The sequence below is a fragment of the Camelus bactrianus genome, chromosome 13, assembly GCF_048773025.1.
Source record: "Camelus bactrianus isolate YW-2024 breed Bactrian camel chromosome 13, ASM4877302v1, whole genome shotgun sequence".
Classification (NCBI taxonomy): domain Eukaryota; kingdom Metazoa; phylum Chordata; class Mammalia; order Artiodactyla; family Camelidae; genus Camelus; species Camelus bactrianus.
This window is the reverse complement of record NC_133551.1, coordinates 34,092,604-34,114,582: the sequence shown is the minus strand read 5'-3', so window position 1 is coordinate 34,114,582 and position 21,979 is coordinate 34,092,604. Positions and strand designations below refer to the sequence as shown.

Here is a 21,979-nt window from a genome sequence, read left to right as displayed (position 1 = left end):
CATGAAGATTAGTGCTATGTTGAAATAAGGACTAATGGTCAAATTACAGGAGTGAAAAAGTTTAAGAATAGGTTTTGGTTTGGGCCTGAAAGGGTTAATTGAGCTTTTTTCACGGGTTATTAAAGACCCCCAACCCAGGCCTTCAGGAGTCATATTGACACCCCACCCCAGGACAACTCGCTCCTCTAGTGACATGTTGCTGGTCAGAGCACAATAGCCTTCTGTGTCTGCAAATCATTGCTAAAATCATCTCAAGGAAAAAAAAAGTTTGAAAGCTTTAACGTTAGACAAAAGCCCAAGAGCTGCAGTGCGCAGCTCAAAAACCCAGAGTCAGCAACTTCTATTGATTAAAAACTAACCTTTAAAGTAACTCTGAGAGTGTGTGGTTAGCATTTAAATTTAAACATGTCATGAGTTGATTTGTGTTACTGAATACCAACTCAGAAGGAGTAACATTCACATCGCATTTTTTTTTCTAATTCCCTTAAGCAGCTAAAGTATTTCATGAAATGTCAATAGGGCAAAAAGAAAAGGGGGGGGGCAATGCTGGGCCTTGTAGTTTTCTTTCCCATGCAAATATTCACACACACACCCCCCCGCAAAAAAAAGAAAAGTGTGGAGAGTGAAACACAATAATTAGTCCTTTGTCTAACTTTCCCAAGTGCCCAAGAAAGACAGATTAATTAAATATACAACAGTGTTGGTTTTTGGAGTGGGGGTCTTGCTTGCTGTGTAGGTCATAAATTAGGCAGAATAAATACTTCAATGTGTTTGCAGTGGGCCTGCTACGTCAGAGCCACTGGAAGGTTGGTGGGAGGAGAGCGGAGGGTTTCTTGCTAATGATAGTCACGTCTGGGTCTGTCTGGTTGCTCGTAGCAACCAGACATGATGTAACACCAGGATGAACTTGAACTTGGGGGACTTGAAAAGAGAACAATAGACCAGAGCAATCAATAAAGCCTATTTCAGTGAAGGATTACAGAGCTGCTCTGGGGTAACCTTGTCGGCAAGGCACACACTGAATAGTAAGATGTGTGAAGAAACTTTTTCCCCCCCTTTTTTGCTTTTTAAGAGGAGTGTAGAAGCACTGCAGATTTTTGTAGTGCACTGAGGTTGTGTCCAGCAAGTGTGGCGTGGAAAACTGCTCCCCCTGCTGACTCACTGGGTCCCAGGCGCTCGCTTCTAGAACGACAGCGACGCAGTGTCAGATTTAAGAAGCCTGGAATTTCACAACTGACTTCGAAAGTGTGAGAACAGACATTGCGAGCGTTCTTTGCCGCACCCAGAGTTCCAGGCTGTTTCGTTAGAGAGCACGGCTCTGCCTCGGATCCGGGATCCGAGTCAGCTGTGCGAGAGGCTGACTAGAAACACGGTTCCGAGTCCGCTTCCCTCTCCCCCCACCCCACCTCTTCTTTCTTTTGTCCGGTTTGATTTGGGCCTTGTGTATTTGCCAGGATGATTTCCTTTCAGGACACAAGAGGCTTTATTGTGTTCCTCAAAGCATGTGGTCAAAGAATAACATCTAAAAGTAGACAGGATGAGTAGTTTTTCGGTTCAGGCTTAGGTTTTTTGTTTTTTTTTTTTCCCCGAGTCCTCTGGAAATCAAAGGTAGCTTGTGTGACCAGGAAATCTTATCCCAGCCTCCATGTAACCCTCACTTGGCCATTCATCCCTGGGACCAAACGAGTCCTTGCCTTACATACCTCATTGAATCTCTTGGACATGGACGAGCCTTCATCTGGCTGAATCCACCCAAATGTAATCCTTTCTGATGCTGTCAGCTCAGAGATTTCAGAACCATTCTCTTCTGCTAGAGGCTGATGATTTTAATGTGAATAATGATAAATGTGGTGAATTTGACAGGGTGTCTCTGGAGAAACATTGGCAAAAGCCACGTACTTTTTTAATTTTACCTGAGAAACTGACTCTGATGTTAGACCCATAATTGGTCACTTATTTTAGCTAAAAGAGAAAAAAGGGCCAGTGAATAAAGTGATCTATCACCAGACTGTTGCCCAAAGCTAATCACTTAAGGATTTATGAGAAGAAAAGGTAACTGGTCACTGGGCCAAGCAAGTACATGGAAGGCTCTAAATAAATGTCGAATGAGCAAAAGCATGAACAAGGGCTATGTAGATGGCCTCATTTTTTTCCTTTGGACCTCACGGTAGCTAGTAAGGTGAAATCTTGGTACTTGATTATTCTATGTCATTTTGGAAAACAATATTTTAGAAATACCAAGCTGACAGGAACATTTTACGTCATAAAATCTACCTCATGCACATTGAGTGTAAGAGAGATGCTGTGACTTGTCCAGAGTCCCCCAGGACTCTTGGTGCAGCAGTTTTTCTCCTTCAGCTCTGCTTACTCTTACATCACTGCTGATCACCTGTGGAGAGAATGTTGCAGTGACAGGAGATGTTGTGAAACTCATCAGAGAAGACATTTATCACCACACAAAACCTCTCCCCTCACCCATTCTCCATTCACTCAACTCTTGTTGAGATGCTTCTATTCCAGGCACTGTGCTAGGTGCTGATGATTTAATACAAAAAAAAAAACAAAACAGGTGATCATCAACTACCCTTCAATAAAAAAATTTTAAAAAGAGAAAAACACCAGGTGATCAACCTTCCTGCTGCCCTCACCAGACTGCAAAACCCGTATACGTATTTCAAATGGACATTAATGCTTTATTTTGTAAGACACGCTCAGAACATTGGCAAACTCCAACAAAGAAGGTGAATTTCAATTCCAGAGATGTAAGATCAGTTTCGGCATCTCATGATTTACTGTTTGTCATTCCTTTACTTTCCCCAGCGATTCCCCCCTTCTCCCCCAACGTGGATCTTGATCTCACAGTTGGAAGGGCAACTTTTAAAGTACGTTATTTTCCAAATTGTACCTCTAATTGCACTTTTCCTTTTGTCTTCCAGTCCTGGTACCTGGGATAAAAGTCGCAGCGTCCCACCATCCACCAGACAGACCACCTGACCCCTTCTCAACTCTGTAACATGGACGCATCCTCAACCCAGCGCGGTTACAACTTCACTGTCACTGGAAGGGGAGAATCAAATCAACTTGTACATGGAAACAGCGAGCATTATGGTCCAACAGCAAAGGCCATAACCTTTTGGGATTTTTTTTTTTAATACTTTAGGGACAGTTGTAATTTTCTCATATGGTGCTGGAAATGGTTGGGCTTTGTAACATTTGAAGTGTTTCCGTGGTAGCGTGAGCATTAGGTGATGCGGCTGGAGAAGGTCTACCCTTGCTCACTGACTTCCCGTTGTAACACACTTTCCTTACAGAGCCTGGCTGTTTCACAGTATTTCATGAATTTACCCACACAGGTGTGAGCCTCCTTGAGCAATCAGGAGGCACATGGAGAACTAAATCTTTTGTAGTAGCTGAGATCTGCAATATATAACTTACGGGACAGTCAAAGGGCAATGTTTTTCTGTAACATATTGGAAAAAGAAAATGCAGTTATGTTCCTTTTTTATTTTTTTCTTTTAGTTTGGTTGGTTCAGCAGTCAGCAGTTAAATATATCACGTGGCCCGCAAGGACAGTGAATCCACTCACGTTGCAGAACAATTCCGAAAATGGCATACTACTACTACTATTCAGTTTTTTAAAAGTTTTGAAATGCTGCACTTACATTCAAAAAAAAAACATTTTTTCAACAATTTCAACAATGACACACAAATTCACTTGGAAATGGGGACGATGGTCTGTTTTGACAGAAACTGACAGGAATCAATCAAAACAATCGAATTTTGAATTGAGTAAAGTGCAATTTCATTGGATAGCTAAATATCTTTGTAAGATAGAGATTGTTGAAAATTCTATTTTTGTTTTTCAAGTCCTTCCACCCCAGGACTCTAAATTATTGGGGTAAAAAACAGCCTTGCAAGAAAAAGGGGAGCTATTTTTGCTTTTTATGTTTTTTATTGTTAAACTTGTATCCCTTTAAAAACTGAAGGAAAATTTAAAAAAAAAAAACAAACAAATCTAATGGTGCTTTTACCACAATATGTTAACTACATTAAATGCTAATTAATTATTTTCTGTTATCAAAGCACATAACTAAAATGAAATCATGGTATCTGTTAATTTTATAAGCTAGAAGTCACAATAATGGATTATGCCAATTCTGAAAATTTTTACATGTATCCGGCAACATAGGATTTATCAGTTATCAGACACTTCATTGTACCAGAGATTGTCCAGAAATTTTAAAGACCTTTGCGCCCCTGACCTGGGCTATGGGAAAATAATATTAATAATAATAATAATGAAACCAATACTGACACAAATGCTGGTGCCCATTCAGATCAAGGGTACCTGTTAGGGAAAAAAAAAAAAGTTTGCACCCCCAAATGTCCTGTATCTTATGTAAAAAAAAAAAAAAAAAAAAAAAAAAAAAACCACAAAAAGCAAACAAAAAAACAACAAAAAAAGTGCAAGTGATTTTTCTACCAGACAGCGAAGCACCCCTTTGCTTCCCATGCAACTTCAAGAAGGTTTCCTATACTATACATATATATACGTTCTGGTTGGCAAGCCCTGCTGATCAGAGAAAGTCTCTGCATGTTCTAGTGTTAGTAACTAATTTTTATATAGTTAACGTAGGATAAAGTAGAGTGCATTAAGACACAATATTGTAATCCCTACTCTAGGCACTTGCCTTTAAACTATGTTTTTCAGCCCTTCAGAAGGGTTCTACTACTGTCCTATACAATCAAGTAACTGAAATTCTTGGGAAGACACTTTGCTCCTCATCTTTCTCCCCCCGAAACAATGTTGTTTTGTTTTGTTTTTTTTCCTTAATTTGCACGAAAACAAAAAATTCCATATCAATGTGCCTTGCCCTGGATAGCGATTATTTGTGGAATTGTTGCACATGCTCCTCTATTGAAAGGGGTTTTTCCCTAGTCAAGCATTTGGAGACACTTTTTGTAAATGTGACTTTTATGTCAGCCATCGTCAGTTTCAACATCTAGAACTAAATAGAGAGTTAGTTGTTCCGCAGATAGGAATAGTCTTTATTGTCCTCTGTGGTCAGTGGCAGTGCTATTCTGAGATCTATAGATGCTTAGAATATCAGTATTTTGGATGTTGCTGCATTTTACGATTTATTTGGAGTCTTCCTTTATTCCCCCCTCCCCCAGATATATGAAAATATGCAATACCTGCTTATATCGTGTAGAAAAGCTTAGCGATGATTAATTTTTCTTTTATTTTTTTTATTTGACCAAAGTCGGTGCTGCACTTGACGCAGTGTGTTTTAGGTGTCTGTCTTTGTACTTTTTTTTTGTGATTTTTGAATGCACGTGCGCAGGAAGGGCTCCTCTTAGAGAAGCAGTCAAACTGTGAAGCACTAAGCTGACCCTGCTTCAAGCAATTTTGTTTTTACAACTGTTCCTTTCACAAGCAAGCCTTAAAAAAAAAAAAAAAAAAAAGACAACTTCCCTTTTCTTCAGCTCCCACACCCCATTTTTCTTAGCAGACTGCAGTCAATCCACATTCAATACAAAGTATATAATGCCCATTTTTATATGCACGTTTTTAAACTTCCAAGTTCTGAAAATTGTTTACTGGTTCTCTCTATTTAAGGAAAAAAAAATAAAATAAAACATTTTGGATTTTCATATGTGTCTGATAAGTGGTTGAATAGTCGTTTGGCGCTGTTGTATGGTGTGATTGTCAGTATATGGTGTCACTTCCTCTAGCCAGCCAGCATACTTTGCCTTCCCCTATAGCACTTAGCTGGGCATTACTTTATTATGACATATGTGCACTAAAAAAAGAAAAAAGAAAAAAAAAAAAAAAGAAAAAAAATAGCAGCTTTCAGTGCTTCACAGTGAAGGGAAAAAAGCCTAGACAAACATTTTGTCAGAACCTTGCGATAAGCCAAGGTATTACCAGTAAATTGGTTGTATATACGATAAAATTGCACCCTTTTTTTAAAACAAAACAAACTAAGCAATAGTTTGGGCAGTTTTAGTTGTTTTTAGTGAGCATGTTGTAGTCATGACTGCAAAGAGAGAGATTAACTGCCCACTCAGAAGATATGTAATTTGTATTGTTGTATAGTTTTATTGATTACACTGATTTATTCTACCCTATTTTATAATGCAGGACTTTTGTAATGTTGTTTAAATGAGGAAAAAATTTCTGTCAAATTAGCCTAGTGAAATTTCTGATTGTTCATTATAAAGGCAGCGTTCATAGAATGGCTTTTCTTTCTTTCCCACCCCTCCCTCCCTTTGGGAACTGGATTTAAGTTTAAAACTTTCCTGTTTCCTTTTTTTTTTTTTTGTAAGTATTTAAATACAGTTATTTTTTTTTCTCTCAATGGTATAGCATATTCCTATGCTTGAGAAGTATAGGTCTACTGAAAAACCATTGTAAATGGACGTTACAGGTATGCTGTATTTTTGAAGGTATTTTGTTGTATTAAGTTGATAAAGCTAAAATTAGGGAACTCTGAACAGATTTGCAGGAAAAAAAATGTTTTAAAGGCTTTAAAACATTAGGGAGGCAGTCTAGGGTGATAACGAACAGGGGTTAAGTATTAAACACACTAAGTTATATTTTTGTTCATGTTTCATTGTCCAGAAAGCAGCAGGAAACTGTAGTTCAGTTGTGATCAAGCAGGAAAAAAAGAAACACCAACAATACGAGTGTTTAACCTTTTTAGACTCGAAGTCAAGCGAAGATGTGTAAGGAAGACTTTGCTACCCGGGGTGTGTAGACTGACAGACGGAGGCCGTCCGTGTTTGAAGGCCCAGCCCTTGATTCTGAGACACGTTTGAACTTTCTCCTCTCCCATCAAATGGCATTAACAATACTGGCAAAGATAAGTCCCTCAGATAACTCTCCATTTTCTTCCCCCTTTGGGAACTGAAGTCAGAGGCACAAACACTAAATCATATCATTTTTCTGTATACTTCTTTTTTCTGGCCTGTCCCCCTGCCACTAAAACGCTCCTTGTCTGATCACTCGTGGGCAGAGGCCCTCTCCCCAGTGCCACTCTCTCCATCCCAGGGCCTTTTTCTTTCCTTTGAGATTCGAACTAACTGTTCTGTTTCTTCGCCCCCTGGCATGACAGTTACTCAGTGTCAGCCCCCCCCTCAAACCCCCACCCCGCAGTCAGGCCTGGGCTCCGGGCACCCGAGGTCCCCTTCCCAAAGCTTGTAGGCATCACACTCTGACAGTCGAAGTGTAAAGGAACCCAAATGTCCCAGGGGCATGGGATTCAGGGAGCCCACCGCAAGATGCAAGACCCATCTCAAAAAGTTTGTCCCTCACTTTGCAAACCCTTATCCTCATAGGCTTTGAACTCTGTAGTTACGGTGTCATAAAGTATTTATGAAATCTGGATTAAGAAAAAAAAATTTTTTTCCTCATGATATTTTTCTTGGGGGGAGGGGTTTCTAAGAATGGTGCTTCATGCCCTTGGCATCATGTCTCTGGAAATACCTTTTTGTCCCTAGTTGGTGGTGGTCTCCCTCTCTCTCTTCTCTTTCTCTCTTTCTTTCCTTCTTTCTTCTTTTCCTGGTAGCAGGCCTCCACAGAACAAGTTTAAAACACAACTGGCATGGTAATGTAAGGAGAGCTTCAGTGGCACCTCACCCCCCACCCCCCGAGATCTGTCGTAAGTCACAGACAGTCTCATGAGGCTGCCCGGCCCGCCGGCGCAGCTTCCGTTCAAATCCGCTTCCAAGGCCAATTTCGTCCTGAAGTCAATGCATGTATTTACTGTTTGACAGTAAACCCCGCTCTGCCTTTTCCACGTCCAAGGCTGTGCATTCGTCTAATTAGTGTCGTGTATGTTTTCCTTTTATTTTTTCCAATAAAAAAAGCAGTGGGATGAAAATTGCTTTGATATATAGCAGGTAACATTGAAGCTATTCCATAGCACTTAACTGTAGTGAATACTGTGTCACCAATTCTGAAATCAATTTAATGTTTAATGCAAATCCATTACATGGTGCTATTACAGGCTGACAAAATGATTTACACAAATGTGACAACTTGGGCTCAATTCACTCTGCTTTCCAACAGTGTAAATGCATAGCAGTGTTTATCTGCATGAGAACTATGCACTAATCTATCCGAAGAAAAAAAAAACTATATCAACTTTGGTATCTTCTTTCCGTTTACTTCAATCCTTGCCTTTTTGGTCATTGTTATAATGCCAGCTTTAGGACAGAAAGAATTATAAGAAAACCAGCATAATACCTGATATATTAAAATGTAGTGCCTGTGAAATCTGTATTATATTGCTCTTCTGAAGTAAGATTTTTCTACACCGGTAGCCTTCGCTGTCTGTCAGTCAGGACCTTCTGGTATAGGTGATGTAAAATAACCGTACAATATTAATGCATGCGATTCCATAATGCTTAGTGAACTGTATGAATATTACTCAAAATTATGTTAGTCTTTTTTTCTGACTTGGTTCTTGTCAACTAGGTTTAAAGGTATTTCACTGAGGAACGCAAATTCTGTCTTTCTTGATTTCGGCTGTTTTCAGTATTTTGGAGGTATACATTTACTTAAATTCAGTATTACTTGTGTTTTTGTTTTCGTTTTTGTTTTTTGTTTTCTTTTTCTAGGGGACAAGCATGGGTGTTTGATTTCAGAAATCAGTCCCTGGCAAGACTTTTGTCTCAAAACGACCATTTAAATTTCAAGAACTCTGCTCCGAAGACACTGAGAACCTTTCCAAGTGAGGGGCGTTTTCCTTCACCCTCGACTGAAGCTTTGCTGACCCTCTAGCGTTTTCTTAATGGACAGTGTTCAGCCAGGTACCCATGCTTGATCTGTCTTCACACCAGACTTCCTCATAGTAAAAGAGAAAAAAAAATGAAAAAAAAATCTTTACAAAATCACGTGGCTATTTAGTTTCATGCACAGTTGCAATATTTTCTTCAAAGATAAAACTCTGTACAAACTTTGGGCCCGATTCATAAGAAAAAGAAATTGGCTATTAACACGGGATTTTTTAAATATAATTTTAGGGGGTTCTAAATTTGAAATTACTTGCTTCCCAAATTAAATGTTTCATCTCATTTTCTTTTCCTAAGCCAGCGTCATTTGCCTTTTCTGCCCCACAGGGTGACATAATCAAATTAAGGGGGATGGGGAAATGGGGAGCAGATACCAGAAATGCTCAGAAAGATAAGGGGGACCACCTGTGCTTGAGCATGACAACGGGGAGGCAGCAGCTTGCGGGGGGCAGGACCTCGCCTGTGTGCCAGGCATCCTGAGTTCCCCCGCTGTGGGAAATGCTGATGCTACTTAATTCAAAAAACACAATTTCCAAAGTATGGACCACGAGAGGATATAGTGGAAGTACCGCCTCTAATCCAAGCGGAGCGCCTTCGCGGTGGAACGTGCTCCCTGGGGCGTGCGATGTGAACTTGCGTTTCTCCGTAGTTGTGTCAAGGACAGATGGGGCTCCAATGAATTGGGCTGTTTTTCCTGCTGTTTTTATGCCCAGCTTCTTGAAATGACAGTAGCTTTGTCCCCTCTTTTGATTCTCTTTGTGTTGTTCTTATCTTTTTACTTTTTACTTTTTTCTTTTTTTTAGTAATAGTCTATAAATTAGCACTTTTTAAAAAACATCTCAACCGAAGGTCGCAAGGCCAATGGCTGCGTTGCGGTGGAGGTTGAGAGAGCTGCTCTTCCCCCTTGGTCTCGGACCGGCCTCTCTGCCCTGCGAAGGCGCTTGGTCGTGTCACTGCTGAGGCACTAACCGGCCCTGGAGCTGGAGCGTCATCAGATTCTAGGAGATCCTAAAGGGAGACTCAAAGGCGAATGCACAGCCCCCTCCCCTACAACCCTGACCTCTTATCAGGGGCTCTTCCCACCACCCTTGGAAATCTGTCTCCTCAAGATACCTCCGTTTTTTATTTTTGGGGCTTTTTTTCTTTCTTTTTTTTTCATTTCGAATCGTTGGGGGAGGGGATTAAACACGTCCAGGGCTGAGAGATCTGTTGTGAAACTGAACACCCCCCGTGTTAATACGTTGGTTTGACCCTTGTTTTTTATGAGCCGGGCCCGCTGTGCCTCTAGTGTACTTGTATTGACTCTCATAGTTACCCTTTTAGTTTTACTGTGTTCTGTGAAAATTTGTAATTGGTTGAGAATCACTGTGGGCGTCCATTCTTATTCAACTAAATCTCCACAGGTTTTTTGAGCTGGTGTGGATTAGTTTAACTCTTGTATTCAACCATTAGTGCTACCACCTTCTCACATTACAATACAATTACTGGAAGCAAGTACTGCATTTCCTATGCAACAAAAAAAGGAAAAATAAAAAATTGCTAATGCTATGGAAGCTGTGTCATCATTTGCTTTGAATCACGCCCGGGTTGGGGTGTTCCAGTGACAGTTATGGGCGTGGATCGGCGTTTCCCCTGAAGACAGCCGTCTTTCTGCACCGTGAAGTTTGTGTTATCCTTGATGGATGTCAGACATGTAGATAGTGCCCCTCACAGAGTTCTGATGGGCAGTGTTCGCTTTTTTACCTACTTCAACAAATGCAAAACTTCACACTCACATAGTGCTTACTGTGTGCCTGATGCTGTTCTCAGTGCTTCAGGTGTTGTAGCAGGTTAGGGTCCAATCAGAAACCAGGAAAAGTGTCCAATAGGCTTTCCAGCAGAAGAGTCACCACCCTGGAGTTGGGGAAACAAAAGTGTCCAGAACCTAGGAGCTCCAAGGAGGACCCCACACAGCTGGTATTTGGATCTTTACTGACAAGGGTCACTGTGAGGGTGGGGGGCACCACATAGCTCAGACTCAGACCTCTGAGAGGCTGGTGGAGGGGAGTGCTTGGGGGGGATGGCAGCTGGTGCCAGGACCGCCGAGGAAGACACAGCCAACACAGCCAACAGTACTTCTGAGCAGACAAGGCAGGACCAGTGCTGGGAGAGTTGCAGGGAGCTGGAGGCTGTGGGTGCATCATGCTCTGTGGCTGACCAGTCGTGGGCAGGACCTGAGACCAGACGGAAGTCCCTTCTCTCCCTCCCCTCCTACTCCTAGCCTCCTGCCAGCCTCTCTCATTGGCTAAATCTAACCAGAGCCATCTGGCAATGGAGTCTGGAAAATGTCGTGAGAAAACTACCAGCCCCACAGAACAGCATATAGAAGGGTGGCCTTGGAGACCAGAGACAGTAAGTAAATAAACACATATCTTAATCCATTTGCTCCTCACAAGCACCCTGTGAGATCTGTATGATTGCCAATCCCCCTTTTACAGATGAGGAAATTGAGGCAGAGAGAGACTTAATAACTTACCTAAGGTCATATAAGAAAAAAAATGGCCAGGTAGGGTTCAAACCCAAGAAGTCTGGCTCCAACTTCCATCCTATAATCACTACAATAGATTGACTCAATTATTTATTCAATAAATAGTTTTTGAGTACCTATTATGTGCCAGAGACTATGCCAGGGGCTGGGAATAGTAAGTAAGTAAAGACTAGGCAGCTCTTCTTAGGAAGTGTACAGCCTAGTGGGCAAAAATAAGCATTAATTCAAACAAACAGCAGCAAAGGTCAGCATGTAGTTGTGACAAGTGCTATAAAGCAACTGAGACTGGTAAGACAGAATTAACAAAGGGGCAAAGGGGATGAGCAAGGGGCAGAATGTTCCGGGCAGAAGGAGCAGCACGTACAAAGAGCCCGTGGTAGCCCTAAGAGGCACTTAAAGAAGTCCCGTTTGGAGGAAGATGAGAAAAGAAGAGGAAATATGGTATCAGATGAAGCTTCACATTTAGGTCAAGATATTGCAGGGCCTTGCCGGCATATTAAGGACTTTTGTCCTACCTGCTCAGAGCATCATAAAACATGTATCCGTCAGATGAGGCTAGATCTATGCTGTGACACAAATGGGTCCAAAAGCAGCAGCAGCTTACAATAAACAATGAAGGTTCACATTTTATTTTGCATGCCTGTTAAGGATTACCTGGGGCTTCTATACAGAATCTCCTCACTCTAGGACCCAGGGCAAAAAGCAGCTACCATCTGGACCATTGCTGGATATGTCAGCATAGGGGAAAGGAGCATGGTGAGACACACGCTGGCTTTGAACAATTCCGCCTGGAACTGACGCCACTTGCACTCACATTTCATCAGCCAGAGTGCATCACGTGGTTCAGCAGGACCAGGAAGGACAATCCTCCCTCAGGGAAGACCAGAGCGCACCACTGCAGATTGGTTTGAGGAGAGGAGGGAGGGATGTGCAGTGTGGAGAATGGGCTGAGTGGAGGAGGCCGGCGAGAACACTACTGCAGCAACCAGAGAGAGGACGGACCCCTGGCCTGTGGCGCCCGTGGTGGACTGGAAGAGAAGTGGGCAGATCAGAGAGATTAATAAGGATGTTAATAGCTACTGTGTATTGACCTTTTTTATGTGCTAAGTGCTATAGGTGCTTTATCCCATTAAAGCTAATATTGTCTCTCTTACTGCAGCTTTTCAAAAGGTACAGTTAGTCCTCAAAACACATTTCTGATTTGGGTGAACAGATCAATTTCCCCAGTATGTCCCTTAAAGTCTAAGTTAGAATCAGTTACTACCTTTCAGTTACTACTGTGGCCAATAGCAGGCACTTTGGTCTTTAATTATTTGGAGTTAAGAACTTGGAATTAAAGTCAGTTACCACCGGTCCTTCACTGACACACCCTATGACAGACTGTGTGTAGGTACCAGGCGGTGTGGAGATCAAAGGCACGGGGGCAGACGCAGGACTGCCTGGGTTGAATCTTGGCTCTGTATTTCAATAGCTCTGTGGTGTTGGTGAGTGCCTCAGTTTTCCCACTGGTAAGATGGGAAGAAGAATAATGGCCCCTAACCGCCTCACAAGGCTGCTGTGAATATCTGATGAGTTAACATTTGTAAAGCAGGTAGCAGTGGCCTGGCCCATTGTTAACGCTATGTGAATGCTGTGACCAAAAAGACAAGTGATTCCAAAATGTAGAGCTAAGGCATTCTTCCAGCACATTGATGGCATGTCTTCTTCCTTTTCATTTCCAGGCCTTTATGTGGGTGAATTTTGAAAAAACTTTCATCTAACACCTGCCTCCACTAAGTAGGAAGAAGTAGCATTTAAAATATACTTGAAGGGTCTGAGGACAGACAACTTGGGTTTAAATCTCAGTTTCTCATTTTATTTGTTCTGTGATATTAGGAGCCTCAGTTTTCCTGTCTGTAAAATGGGCAAAAGGATAGGACCTACCTCATAAGATCATTATGGAAGTTAAATGAACTAACGCACGTAGAGCACCCAGCACAGTATCAACCACGTAACAACTATTATTATTTGCAGCCTTGGATTGGTGCCTCCTAAGGAGAGGAACCTGGACATTGGGAGGGCAATATTGTACAGTGGAAAGAAGCCTGGGCTTGAAACGAGAGAGGACTTGTAGTGAGTTGCACATTCACCATCTATGCACCATACGATATTAAACAAGTCATTACACCTCTCTCTGAGTCTCCATGGAGACAGAGGCCCGGATGAGCCAATGAGTACGGATGGCGAGCACGTGCAGGGAAGCCCAGTTCCCAGTGTCAGGCACTGGGCTACGCTGACTACAACCCAGCCGGAGTCGAGGCCCACCTGGCTCTGCTCCCTATTTCCCTCAACAGTGTGAACTGCCAGGGAAATCCATTCTCATCGGGCAGGGAGGTTGGCCAAGAGAAGTGGTGCTGGTTGTTGTTTTAATCCTTCAAGTTCTGGCTCTCTGGTAAACAAACAAAAACATAACAACAACAACAACAACAAAAACATGGCTAAAGTATAGAGGTTTTACTGGCCTTTAGGGGAAAACAGGGCTTCCCTTGACCTATGAGGAATGAATGAGCTTCTAGTCATCCCTGAGACACAGAAGCCCATCCCATACTCACTTTCCACCTGGTACATTCAGTTTGGATTTCAAGTTCATTACAGGGAGCCTGTTAAAACAAACAAAAGTTACATTTATTTCTACTGTCACATTTAAAATTTTTTCCATTGTGGAAAAATACTATTATGTACAAAATAGAAAGACTTGAGTAACGCATTCCCTTGTACCTAGTATCCATCACTTACAGTTAACTCCTACCCGCTCCATATTCCACCCACTTCTTGACCACCCCCGGATTATTTTGAAGCAAATCTCATGTATCATATATTTCACCCATAAATATTCCAGAGTCCATCTCTAAAAGACAAAGCAGCTTTTATAACATATATTCACAATACCATTTCACACCCCCAAATATTAACATCTCCTTAATATCGTCAATAACCAGTGTTGAAATACTCCCAACTGTAGTACGATTTTTCTTAATAATTTGGCCAAATAAGGATCCAAATAAAGTCCATACACTAAGTGGTTTGTATGTACCTTAAATATATAAATCTATAGGATTCCTTCTCCTTCTCTTTCATTTTCTTGCAATTATTTGCTGAAGAAACTGGGCCATTTGTCCTGAAGAGTTTTTCAGAGTCTCAGTCTTGTGGATTGCATCCACGTGACATAAGTATGTTCCAACTCTAAACTAGAAGCATATTCTCGACCTCGGAAGTGGATCCGATGGGTTGCAGTGCCAAGGTTGCCTCACACACTGTTATGGGATGGACCAAGGAACTCATCTTGGGTGTATGCCCCTACTCAGGGAGCTGTGGCCAAAATAACTGGGCCAAAGTGAAAGATGGCCCCTGTTCTCCACCAACTCCATCCCTCGCTGGTTTTTTTTCTCTGACAGTGAGAGTGGAGGCAAATGAGGGTCTACCTGGATGGAAAAGAACACTGTCTCCTTTGCTACCTATTGCTGACAAAAAAAAAAAAAAAAAAAAGAGAGAGAGGGAAGAAAAAAAAGAAGAGAAAAGAGAAGAGAAGACAAGAAAAGAAAGACAGCTTCTACCTTTAAGAAGAACAAGATGAATAATTCTGGTTAAAAGGCAGCTAAAAGTCTTTCTGTTCTTGCCTCTTTCTACTATGGGCATCCTCTTCCCTCGCAAATGTATGCCCTTGAGACAGAAGTCAGTCCCAGGCAGGGAGGGGGGCTTCCGATCAGCTCTAGGGAGCAGAGGGGCTGGATTCTTAGGGCCACAAGATCACTTCATTGAGCGCGTCTGCCACTTCCACTTGTACCATCACTGATTCTGAACACTGGCCTGGGCCACACTCTGGTCCATGACACACAAAATCTCATTGTGTCAAGCCCTTGCAAGAATTATTGAGTATCTTCCCTGTGCCAGAACTTGGGGCTGGAGAAGGACATGAATCTGAGATCACCGCCAGAGAAATAGAGTCTAGCAGAGGAAACAGACATGAAAACTGAATAACTGCACCTTGGTCCTGTGAGAACCAGGAAGGCATCACGTGCCAGGTAATCTGGGACCAGCTATGCCCAAGGGAGAAGGAGCCACAAGGAGGAGATGCACAATCTAGACCTTCGAGGATGAAGAAGAGTTCAAGAGCCTGGCTAGAAGATATAAACAGCGGTAGTGATAAAAATAGTAAGAACAGCTAACACGTCCTGGGTGAGCCCTTACTTCATCACACACATCTCTGAGGGCTTTACATGCACTCTCACATATAACCCAACCCTATGAAGGAGAGGCAACTGTTATTCCCATTTTACAGACAAGGAGACTGAGTCACAGAGCATTTCAGTAACTTTTCTTACATATAATAACTTCCTGTGTGTGACTTTAAAATGCACTCAGGGGCTTAAGGGTGGAGCACATTTCTAAATCACAATTAGTTCCAAATGTCAGTCTGGTTCACTGCCCTCTTCCTGGTGCCTAGAACAGTACTTGGTACACAAAAGGTACTTTGTTCCATGATGAGATCAGCAACAGTTGGATCATTCAGCTTTACTTGCACCTCCTGATCTGCTCTTCATCCTTCTCCAAGCTGCTCTCTGCTCAGGAGGTGGACCGTGTGACCTCATCCTTGACCTCACGTTTTCAGTGGGGACCAGCCAGTCAGAAGCCCTGAGGGTAAGGAGGACAGTGATGTCAGGGCATTTATTTCCCTGGCTGTCTCCCTAAGCCCCCACTGGCTGGTGGCATTCTTCAACAGAAGGTCACAGCCCCTCTCGAGATGGTCCTAATTTCTCCTTTTAGATTCTGATAACTACTCCCTCTCCTCATGCCTTTAGGCTCGGGACAGTAAGAGCTTTGGGTACCGCTCTGTCCTTTGTAATTTCTCTACATCTTACTCAGACCTTTGTAAATAGCTTCTTTATTAACCTCTTGCAAATGATCTTGAGTTGAATTTGCCATCTGTTTCCTGCTAGAACCTGGACTGATAGAGTGGTCAAGCCAGAGCAGGCTTCCAGAATCTTCTTTCTCCTAAACTCCAGCAGAGGCTCAGATTTATTCACATGATGGCTGTCAAAACCATAAATTTCCCCATCTTAGTTTATCCTAGACTCAGAAGGCTGGACTCAACCTTCAAAGGTCACGCAAGTCCATTTCCATGCCTCGGGCGAGGAATCCAGCCCCCACCGCCATCCCCGACTGCTCCTGTCAGAGGGAAGTATATCTTACTTTGAAGAGCTCCAGGTAAGGAGCCAACATAACTCACTCCAGTGTCTTCATACTCCCTGCCTGATAAATCTCCCTCCTGTCTAACACGAACCCTTCCCGTTAACAGGTGAAGCTCGCTTCCTGTGTCTGCTCCTCGCAAGAGATGCACAAAAGATCCTTCATTCTTTGAAAATAGGCATTAAATCATCTTTACCTCCTTTCTCTAGCTCTGAAGTGCAGATCAATGAAAGCAGATCATCTGCCCACGCTGGTCCCACGTCGTTGTGGGGGAACCTGCGCTGCAGTGAGCACTTACAGTCGTGAGCTCTAGAAGGATGGCTGGGGTTGGGAGGAGAAGACGGAGCCCAAACCTCCCCTGGAGGACGGCTGCCTGGGGTCCTGCCAGGAGCCCTGGGAAATTCTTCCTCCACTTTGACTTACTGATCTCCTTGGCCGTCTGTCCTCTGGCTTGTTGTCCTCACCCTGAATTCCTTAGGGGGCTAGTTTGCTGGTGGTCACCAGCCCTGACTAAAGCTGCTGCTCTGGAGACAGCTCTGGAGACACCTCTGCTTCCTCCCCTCAGACTCCACCCGACGGGGCTCACGCTGGGCTCGAACCGAGCCAGCCAGCCACCAGGAACAGCAGTGCACCCGGGATCTGACAGCCCTCAGAGCCCACGAACCACTGGTTTCAGATAAATTGTCTTTCGAATTTTCCTTCTTTAAAAAAAATTCTTATTTTATTTATGTATTGTTTTTGTTTGGGGGGAAGTAATTAGGTTTATTTATTTGCTTATTTATTCTAACAGAGGTACTGGGGATTGAACCCAAGACCTGGTGCATGCTAAGAATGCACTCTACCACTGAGCTATACCCTCCCCCCCATCACATTTTCTTTCAAAAGTTTCAAAATTCTCCTCCCCGAAACCTCACTTGAAAAATCCCAATTTCTCACTATGCCGTATACCAGAAACGAACACAACATTGTAAAGAGAATATATGTCAATAAAAAATAAATAAACGAACATAAAAATCCCAATGGCATATTTTAGACCATTTACCTAGATCTTGAAAGTGTTCTCCGACCTGACACACTTTGTTTGCTCTCACTCCTAGACTGGGAAACGCATTCACACAGGGCCTTTGCCGCATTCCCACAAAAGCACGCACGACTGATAAAAGGGGCCTTCCTTACTGTTCCTACATCAATTAGACGTCCAGCTGTGAAACTCCAGTCAGCACAAGAGTAGGTGCTTGGCTTGTGTCACTGCGTCATCCCGTTTAATCGCTAATCCTCCCCGTAACCCAGCAAGGCAGGTGTTATTAATCCCACTTTAAAAAGTGAAGAGACTGTAAGACACAGAAAGATGAAAAAGTCACCCAGCTTGTAAGTGTGAAACACAAGGGTTCACATCTGAACCCTGAGAGGGGTGTGAAATCTATTTAGACAAAGAGAAATGCTAGCAACTAACACTATGGGATATTTATACCCAAAAGGTGCTCATAATTAGGACTTGTACGTGCCTTATAACCCTAAAGTTCTTTCAAAATAATCAAAGAGAGATCTGAATTGTTTTGGCACCACTTGAGTGTGCTAAATTTTTAAAACAGTTCTTGTCCGTTGAAAATAAATGGTCAGTACCGTGAGTTTACGAGGGGCTGAGTTGGGAGCATGGCTCACTCACATGTCACTCAAGAGGACACACCAGCACATCTACCACACAGGGCGAGAGGAGTCCTGATCCTCCCAACGGATCAGTCCTTCAAAAGCTCTCTAGAAGTCAGATCAGGGCAAACCCTCGACCACAGCACAGAAATCTGGGTATTTGCCAACAGCAGGGCAAGAGGAAGTCAGAGAGCCACACTCCGGCCCACTGCCCCTTGAGTGACCTGAGCCTCATGGTCTCCTGGGATGGAAAATACACAGGACCTGGACTCAGGGTCCAGTCTGGAGCTGAGAGGTCATGCACTGATACCTGGCCCAGCAGGCCTGGGTCTGCCTTTCTCCTCTGACACTTTTACATCCTGGTTCGCCTCACATCTCTGCGCCTCAGCAGTCCTCATTTGTAAAAGATGTGTGTGTGTGTGTGTGTGTGTGTGTGTGTGTGTGTGTCGGGTGGCTCTCACAGGGAGATAAAACTCCTTGTTACACAAAGGAAGGTCATATGAAGATTGACAATTGGATTTTAAGGGCTGAGAGAAATGGAGCAGAGACAGTGTGCCTGAGTCTGCCTCTGCCTAGGGGAAAGGTGTCACCAGGCTCCTCCGTCCCTCCCCCTACAGTCTAAAAACCCAGCCTGCTGGGTCCAGAAAGCACAAGAAGTGTCCCCTGCCCTGTGGTACATCTGGCTCACTTCTACTGAGATATTCATTGGCCAAGCCCAGAGGTCCCTTCAGGAAGTACCTCCAGGCCAACCTGGGCCTCAGGCTATTTGGCCAAGGCTTTGGAGCTGGGATGCACAGAGACCAGCCCCCTCTGCACCACAGGCAGCATCTCTCCCTCTGAATGGCTCTGTGCAGGTGACCCCAGTGTCACAGAACATTCCCAACTCCCACCTGGGCAGGTTCTGTCAAAAGGCCGCTTTCGCCCCCTCCACCTCCTCAGCTTCCTGCCTTATTGAGGCTGGATTCCCAACAAATTCGTTCGGTGGAGGGTTTTTTCCTGGGTGCCTAGCAAATGTTTCTTGACGTTGAAACATACAAAATGGTAATGTCTCTCTGAGGTAAGAGAATTCAGTACATGGAGGCTCTGCTAGCTTCTTGGGATGGGAGAAGCAAAACTAGCTTCCTTATTTCTAGATTATTATAATAATGAGAGCAAACCTCAAACTGGTGTCTCCATAAATTGGCCTGCATTCACGATGACCAAGTGCCAACAATGTGCCAAGGGGTTCTTTTCCAACTATCTCCTCTGAACAAAAGGTAATAAAATAACCTGTGCTTAGATAAACAAGATTATACTGTATAGCACAGGGAAACATATACAGGATCTTATGGTAGCTCACAGAGAAAAAAAAGTGACAATGGATATATATATATACATATATATATGTTTGTGTATAACTGAAAAATTGTGCTCTACACTGGAATTTGACACATTATAAAACGATTATAAATCAATTAAAAAATGTTAAAAAAAAAATAACCTGTGCTTTAGAGCAGAGATGCCACAGAGATACTGAGGACACATGCTCCATTCTGCTCCCTGGGGCCACTCGTTGTTTGTCATCCCCTCCCCCTCAAAAAGAGATACCTGTAAATGAAGCTGGAAGTGAACTGGTTGCTATGAACCGAGCCCACAACCAAAGCCAAGCCCTGGCTCTTACACAACAAGCTCAAGGGGCACTGCTCTCCTTGGCCAGTGTCACAGATTTTCTGAAGAGACCAACTGTTTTCCTCCCTTGTCCAGGGAGGAAATGATACACGAGCTCTAGGGAAAGAAAGGCAAAAAGAGTTTTAGAAGAAAGAGGTGGCGCTGAGTGTTTGCCCACCTGGTGTCCCTGTTGGTTCGGAAAGATGGGGGGAGGGGAGGCAGAGAAATACACAGAAGCAAGTCCTGAGGGAGGAGGGGGCACAAGGTGCAAGTGGCAACCCTGCGCCGCCCTGATGGAGACATGGACGTTGGGAGCGTGGGTCTGTGGGCCGTCCACAAAAGGCCACCTGGGGAGGCCAGGGATGCCCAGCAGAGATGTCCATGAACGGGCCCACAGGAGTGAGAGAAGACGAGGCGCCCTCCTTGTAAATCCCTCATACAGGGCCTACCCAGCAGCCAGAGGTGCCCCCAGACAGAGCCGCCCCCAGGCATTGGCTGCGATGAGAGGTGAGGCCGAGGGGGCCGCAGCGTCTCTGGCAACATAAGAACAAGATGCAGGAGAGACAGGAGCATGCCCCCCCTTTTCCCACTGCTGTCCAGCCGCGGCTGTCTCTGCCCCTTGCATTGAGCCAACTCCGGAGACGGGGAGGGGAGAAACTGGAAATGATTTTGAGCTGGATGTGGGCCCGATCATTCTAAATTTGACAGGAATCGCTGATTGGTCTGAATTTACCCAAAAGCATCTAGATTGAGTTGCCTGCCAAAGACAGCTTAGAAGCTGAGAATCACAAACGAAAGAGAGTTACCATTTTTTTTTTTTTTTTTTTTTTTTACTCACCCAAATGAAGACTGTGAGATGGCAGGCACTCTGCAGCTGTCAGTCACCGTAAGTCAAGGGTACCCTGGCCTGGAACACGGAGGCGGACTCCCTGCTTGGGGTGGGAGAAGAAAAAAATCTCATTGTTTTGACTTTTGTGTAGCAGCAAAGACAAACTGCAAATAATATCTGACCAAGTTGTAAATGTAATTGTAAATGTAAAAATAATAAAGATAGTAACAGCTGCTACCAAAACTGAGCACCGCGTGCCAGCCATTTGCCAATGTTGTTTTACTTAAACCAACGAAAATCCTGCCTGCGTCACAACAGAGAGGTTGCTCCACATGACTGAGGTGGGAGGGAGGACCGGCCACCCAATCGTGCTTTCCCAGTAAGTCCTGTAGCTCAGGGGCCCTGTCAGCTAAGATGAGGAGGAAAAGGTCACGCCTGGAGACCAGGTGCGCGGAGGTGTAAGATTCCTGACTTGGGTACCGTCCCATCTCCTTACTCTGCTCTTCTGACCTCAGTACTCTGGCTCCCAATTGAGGTAGACAGACCAAGGGTCAGGGCTTCGATGTGGCAAGTGAGGCAATTTCTAGCATGCAAGATTGAAGAAGGTGCCAAAACAACTCAGTAATCATGATAATATGTTAGTGCAAATTTTTTTTTAGTAAAAATTAATGCAAAAATATTCAGGACAAACAAAATATCAACATTTGAAATAAAGACAGAGTCACAATGACTGCTTTTTCTTTTTGTGTCAGGCTGCAGTATGGCTCAGCATTGACCCTAAAAAGAAGAAAGAAAACTGTCTTTATTCACAAGCCATATGGTTGCGAGGAAAATTCAAAGAATCTACAGGAAAACTTTCCTTCAACCTGTAAGTGAGACCAGCAGATGTGTTTGTCTGCTCAGGCTGCTATGACATAATACCATTATTTCTCCCAGTTCTGGGGGCTGGTAAGTTAAAAATCAAGGTGCCAGCAAGGGAGGTTTCATTTTTGAGGCCTCTTTTCTTGGCTCCTAGGTGGCCACCTCCCCTCTGGGTACTCATGTGACTCCTTCTTTATGCAGGTTTAGAAGGAGAGAGAGAAAGCAAATTCTCAGCTGCCTCTTCTCCTAAGGCACTAAGCCCATCCTGAGGGGTCCTGAACCTCCCAGCACCCTGTGCATTTCCTACCCGCCTCCCATTAATATTGGCATTTTTCCCTTTATGTATCTGTCTTTATCTCTAGACTCAGAGTCGGAAACACTTCTGGATCCTCAGTGCTGGGTAAAGAAAAGGTGCTCCACAAACAAGCTGCTGAACTGTTGGC

At 43.6% G+C, this 21,979-nt stretch overlaps 1 protein-coding gene and 1 long non-coding RNA gene across 9 annotated transcripts in view; one reads left to right on the top strand and one right to left on the bottom strand.

The window, feature by feature from the left end:
- NFIA (nuclear factor I A) overlaps positions 1–10,347 on the top strand; it is a 349,943-nt gene extending 339,596 nt beyond the window's left edge. For all 5 annotated transcript variants that reach the window (XM_074376373.1, XM_045512652.2, XM_045512658.2 and 2 more), the window contains one exon: positions 2,937–10,347. In XM_074376373.1, the coding sequence (XP_074232474.1) occupies positions 2,937–2,954 (18 nt within the window). In that variant the 3' untranslated portion in view covers positions 2,955–10,347. The remainder of the gene's footprint in view (positions 1–2,936) is intronic.
- Positions 10,115–21,160, bottom strand: LOC123615248 (uncharacterized). Of its 4 annotated transcripts, none has more exons than XR_006722805.2 (5): positions 20,914–21,160; positions 20,685–20,778; positions 13,918–13,965; positions 13,631–13,754; positions 10,115–12,354 (listed from the first exon to the last, which is right to left on the bottom strand). It is a non-coding gene; the product is annotated as an uncharacterized LOC123615248 (long non-coding RNA). The 4 variants fall into 4 exon arrangements; XR_012511224.1 differs by lacking the exons at positions 20,685–20,778; positions 20,914–21,160 and adding an exon at positions 14,400–14,792 and having other exon boundaries at positions 10,115–10,692; positions 12,141–12,354; XR_006722802.2 differs by having other exon boundaries at positions 20,685–21,160.
- Between the last annotated feature and the right edge of the window lie 819 nt (positions 21,161–21,979).